This window comes from Rhincodon typus, unplaced genomic scaffold (genome assembly GCF_021869965.1).
Source record: "Rhincodon typus isolate 14 unplaced genomic scaffold, sRhiTyp1.1 hic_rhity00005709, whole genome shotgun sequence".
Classification (NCBI taxonomy): Eukaryota; Metazoa; Chordata; class Chondrichthyes; order Orectolobiformes; family Rhincodontidae; genus Rhincodon; species Rhincodon typus.
Genome location: NW_025971347.1, coordinates 1 through 6162, shown reverse-complemented (window position 1 = coordinate 6162; position 6162 = coordinate 1). Strand labels below are relative to the sequence as shown.

The 6162-nt window shown below is 36.9% G+C and overlaps 1 protein-coding gene across 1 annotated transcript; it reads right to left on the bottom strand.

Annotated features, from left to right (window-relative positions):
• Positions 1-233: 233 nt before the first annotated feature.
• On the bottom strand, positions 234-3837 carry LOC109929961 (receptor expression-enhancing protein 5; the record flags this gene model as incomplete). The annotated part of the gene is made up of 3 exons (XM_048594073.1): positions 234-579; positions 2022-2190; positions 3612-3837. Coding segments are annotated over 3 exons (445 nt in total), but the record flags the coding sequence as incomplete, so codon positions are not given.
• Between the last annotated feature and the right edge of the window lie 2325 nt (positions 3838-6162).

The following is a 6162-nucleotide window of genomic DNA, read 5'->3' as shown; positions in this document are numbered from 1 at the left end:
ATCTTACTTTTTAAAAAAAAAGCCAGAAGTAGAGCTGTAACATTTGGCTGCAAGAGTAAGTTATTGAATACATCACAAAATAAAGGCATGCAAATGCCTGGTTTCTGTGGAAAGTAAGTTATTGTAAGCCACGAGCTCCGCAACAAAGGACATAACTGAGAAAATGCAGTTTTTGCTCAAACAAAGATATTGATCTTCAAGTTTACTAAACTTTGGTTCAAAAGTGACAAGAGTCAAGTTTTGAAGTTTATTGAACATTTATCAGACAATAAAAGGACAAGACAAACCAGAAAAATGCCACTCTCAGAACTGCATCTGCATCATTAGCAATAATCCATGAAATATTTGCAACAAGCAATTAAACACTGACTGTAATATTACATTTGAGTACCATACATTTTTCCACTTTTATTTGATAAAACTGAGCAAATAGGTTATAAGAAATACATTTAAAGTGTGCATTGAAAAAAAACTTTCCAAAGGCAATATCTTAACACTCTTGATTCCAGGGAGCTTTTTCAGTCATTGTTTAAGTACTCTTCTTCTCTTCAAAGATTAGGTTTGCTGTTGCTTTTTTGGCTAGAAAGACAAATGAACAAACATAGATGGTACCTTCAAATCACTGATCTCAAACCAGCCAAACACAAATTCTAATCATGGCATAGATCAATTGTCCAGTTCCTACCGACTAAACTGGCTTACTCACTTCCAAAAAAAAAAAAATCCTTGCATCTTACAAGGCACTGGATTCTATGCTGGTGCACCAAGAATATGTAATATCTTGCCAAGTAGATGGCCAAAGAGTAAATGTTTACAAGCTAAGAGTAAATGTTTACAAGCTGTTTTAGCAGTGCAGCATTACCCTCAAGTCCAAAATGATCTTCACCCAAAATCAACTTTCCAGAACGACAATGAGAATCTGATTAACAGCATTAAATAGCATTAACGTGCATTCGTCTTTTGAAATTGATGTTCATGCAGCGATACAGAACAATACATTGGAACTCCAGTGTATAGACCTGGAATAATGCCTATAATCTTGTTCACACTATTCAGTATTTCATTAAATCTCAAGGTCCACCTCCACGAAGGAGTTATCAAAGGACATCAAGGAAATTACCTACAGCAAGTTAAACTGTTAACTTGAGATGACACCACTGCAACTCCAGAAGAGTGCAACAAAACAGGAAACTTAAGTGACGTGTCTAGATGCAACAGGCTAGAAGTGGGAAAGACAACTTATTTCATAATGGCCCAGACAATGTATGTTAGTGATATTGGACAGGTGACCGGGAAAAGTACCATTTTTCAACAATGGCACCACTTGACCCATCGATCCTACTGAGACATTACACAGAGCCTCAGTTTAGTGTTTCATGCAAATAAAAAAAAACATAATTGTTATTCCCTAGCTAAAAGCTTATTTGGACTGATGTTAACCCCTCCTCCATTACAAAAGCAAGAGTCTTGTTCCTCTTCGCGCTAGTGGTATAGCAAGCAGTCAAAGCTTTGATTACATCCATTTCCATTCGAGGGGCATCATTCCATATTAAGCATCACTAACCAGGAACTCTCGCACTCATACCATATGCCATAGACATAACAAAGATTTGTGGATTGATAATCAACATGTTTGACTACACTTACAAGTACAGCTTCCATGGCCATCAAGTCCTGGAAGTGGTACATGTGTGGAGCTCAGGCAGAGAGACCATCACGGTGCCACAAAGTCCTCCATTATAAAAGCTAGTTAACTGATTTTTAACATTTGATGATTTGACCTGGTCCCAAATGTATTAAAGCTGCTCTTATTTCAGCCCACTAATGAGAAGACATTGTTAAGTGACTTCTCCTTGATTGAGCACGGCTGAGTTAGGCTATTCATTCTGCAAGAGTTAAAAGCACAAAATTTCATCACTGAGAAAACATTTGAAGGTTTTGTAGTTTAACAGACCTGCTCAACAGTACCTGACATGCAAGGAATCTACTTCAGCTTCAAAGGAATAAGTTATTAACCTTACCATTTTCTTTTATGGTATCTGCAGCTTCTGAGGCCCGATCACCAATATTCTTCACAACTTCATCCAATTTAGCCTCATGTTTCAGAAAGAAAGGGCGAATGAAACGCTTGTAGATCATTTGAGAGCCATTATTTGTGATGGGAACCATACACCAAACCAGGAACACACACTAGATATTAAGATGACATGCATTAAAATAACAGAGATCCTACATTTGTCTACAATGCGATTCCCGTTAAATTTGTTTACCTATCAATTGTTGTTCTAAATATCACCAGTTTAGACATTTTGATTGGTAATAACATTTTGACTTAACTCAAAATAATTTATGCATATTTGTTTCAAAATCCTTCTACATGTTACTGTCTCTTGAACAGATTATCCCATACCATCTTGTGATTTTATTTTCAGTTATGCAATATAAATACAATCTACTTCTGCTCTAAAGCAGGAAACACACAGCAGTTAGTCAAATACAATATTCTTCAAGCTACCCCACTTCCCCACCTGCAATCAAGGATGCCTCCCAAAGTTCTCAATTTATCGAACTCCCTGTGATCTGTCCCTGACCCTACAAGTTGTTCTTTATCAGCTATCACCCCTATGCCCCATCTCTCAAAAATCTTCAAGCAGCATGGTCTAGCTGCTCCGAAGAAGTGTTTTCTACTTAAAGCCAATCCTTTAAATCAGATGGGTTTCCTGTTCTTAAAAACATGCTACCGTGGAGACAAAACTATTTAGCGAGCAGGGAAACTTGGACTGTTTATTTATTTATTCAATCCCAGGATGTGGGCATCACTGATAACATCAGTATTTATTGCCCATCCCCAAGTACTCTCAAGAGTTTTGGGAGCAATCTTCTCAAAATGGAGCAGTCCATAGTCCTACAGTACTATTAACAAGGGAACATTTTGACACCGCAATGGTAAAGCAAGTCAGAATGCTGTGCAACTTGGAGGGGAAACATACAAGAAAAAAAATGTTCCCATGTCTCTGTTTTCCTTGTTCTTCTAGGAGCTAGAAGTTGTGGTTAGGAAAATGGTATTGAAGAAGGCAATTCATTGCAGTGCAGGATGTAAGTGGTATACGTTATTGCCACTGTGTACTGATGGCAGAGGAAGTAATTATTTGAAAGAATGCAAAACAGACTGCTTTGTCCAGGATGGTGTTGAACTTTGAATTTTGATGAACAGGGGTATTCTATAACACCCCTAATGTGGGTTTGTAGTCAGGTGGGGCAGTATCTTGCACAGAGCCTGTTTGTCTTTACTCTCCCCATAAAGACAGGCCAAAGCCAAAGAACTATCAATATGTTTTAGATTAGATAAATTAAGTTAGACCAAATCAGCCTTCATCATTCACATGTATTTTATGGTTTTCCAAGTATGCTCTGAAGCTTTCGTTTTCAGTTTCATTCCATTCCCTTAATACCAAAATGAGTGGTTGTCATAAATATTCAGGCCATCATAAAGACTTCCAACATTAGTAGTTAATGACAAGAATAAGTCATAGACCTAGACTTAATATGAATTTTCTCCAACTTTAGTGTACATTACAATGCAAATCCATTATAAATTAATTTCTACTTACCTTGAACATATAATAGAAGGGAAACCAGGAAAAGAAGATATCAGAAAAGAATTCAGCTACACTGAAGAGACCATATACTACCCAGTACATCAGCCATATTGTATCGTCATCTTTATCAGGGCTTTCAATGGCCTTGATTCTGCAGGGAAGAAAAGTAAATTTACCAAATATTTCAACATAACAAAGTAAACCAATTTCCAATCTAATATATCTTGAACAAATAAAACTTGCAGAAAATCCAGATGCATTTTATCGCTTTCCAACATAGTTAGGATATAAATAAGGCTTTGCATGTCACTTGGATTGCCCAAGAAATTAAAGCAGTTATCACATGATTAATGCACCAAATCAAGCTTGGGAAAGTGTGCTTAACTATATTGCTGATGAAACAGAAATTTATAAAAAGTACCACCAGGAAGGTACAAATTGATTATATGAAAGTGTATTTCAGAAAATTTTCATTCCCTAATAATGCTAACTCTTGCTGTGTCATGCGGCAACAGCTAACTTTAAAAGCTGTATGGACAAAGTATTTATGTCTACATGGATCTTCAATTGAATGGTTGGCCACAGAAGGCAGAGTTGGCATCATTGCCATCATCACTCCATTCTGATCCCATCATATACATTCGATGAAATAAGGAATGGTAGCTCAACTTATTTTTTTCTACCACCTTAGTGCCACCAGACCAAGGTTAAGAACTACTGGCAGGTAAGATCAGCTCAAATCAGCAAAAAGATTGAGTTTTCCATGCAACTGAACCGGTGAACTCAAAGGTCACTATGCCACGAGTCTTTAGCTCTAATTGCTGTCAATGCTAGGTTTAATAATAAACTAAGGAGAATATTAGATATAATATGTATTATTTACACATCCTATTGTGTTAGCTTAGAGCAATAAAATGGGGTGAATCGCACAGATGTACTGAATAATGTTTTTCCATTAGGCAACAGTAGTTCTAAAACATGGTTTTGAGAGATTTCCCTGAAATGATTCACTTAATTAAACCTTACTTAGGTCTCTCCAAGTAAAATTCAAATGATTTTGTAACTCAACTAACAGTGGAGCGTTTGACAAAGGCAATAAATTCAGATTATGAATGTTTACCACGTAACTTAAATGTATTTCTATTTTTGGCTATGTGTTACCCTACACAAACAACATGGAAGATTAATTTTACCAACAATTTTATTTAACAGATATCCTTTTCTTATTTCAATCAGATTGAGGGCAATTTTATGTCGTACTTTCACTTTACTGAAAAGATCATCTTGTTGTCTGATGAGAACCACTCAGGAAAAACAACGCTACTTTTCCCAACAAGTCTGCCAGAAGTCCTTACAAAAACGGTCTCACTGCCAATACTGGAGATCTGAAATCAACACTATTGTTCACTTAATGAGCATGAAGATGGGCATGTGAAATGTTGTCCAGCTCTATTCAATTATCTGAATATGTACTAAAAAACAGTTAATACTCTTGAACACTTAGGATTTAATTTTTTGGTAGTACTAGATTATGAATGCATGATGGATTTCAATAAATCATCAATTGCTAACAGTACCTTAAGGGACGATGGATTACTTTTCTGGAAGTGAAGCAACCCATCCAGCAGATTGGAGGGAACAGAGGTTTCCTCTGCAGTCAGTCCATTTTCTGAGCACAGCACAAGAATTTTTAAAATTGAAAATTGTGTTTGAAATGAAACAGTGGTTCATTACCAAGCCAGACTAGCTCATGGCCCTTAACTTGGGTGAACCCCAAGAGCTAACGTTGCCTATATTCACCCACGAATAGTGTTTAGCAGTTGTCTAGCCATGATGCCTTATTCACTATTTTAAAATTTAGCAAGCCAGAACCTAGAGGTCAAATTGCCATAACAGTTTGTTTAGTGCTTGTTATCTGAAATATGAAGGGCTGAGACATCCTGCTGACCATCTGTCAATTTTCAGTACAGGAAAAAGGCAAGCAGGGCAGAGATTGAATTGACTGTAAATTCTGCTACTTCGCCCATTTTCAGACCTTAATTTTCCTCGACAAAATATGATTTACCACTAATTTAAGCAGTCTAGAAATTTATGTAATCAATCACAGATTCACTTTGAAAGCAGTATCCATTAGCAACAGCTTTCGGTCATCTTCTCTCCTCCACAACCCATTCCCCAACCCCACTGCAGGCAAGCACAGCAGTAATTACAGAGCTACTGTTATGTATAATATATCTGCGCAAGTGACTTCCAGGGCTAGAAAATCAAACGGGGGCCAAAAGGTGCATCTTTCAGTGGGATGGAAATTCCACTATGCAATATGTCCCAGTTCCTCAAACCCTTTTAATAACAGTATTGTGGAGGTACATACCCTCCATGGACTGCAGTGGTTTAAGAAGGCAACTCGCCGTCACCTTCTCAAGGCCAATTAGAGATAGGCAATAAAGACTGGTATAGCATTGCAGTACACACTTCCTGTCAAAGTTTTGAAGATAAAAAATTGGATTTGAAATTTTCCAATAATTTGAATATAATTTAATTAAACCTCTGTGTATTTGTGACA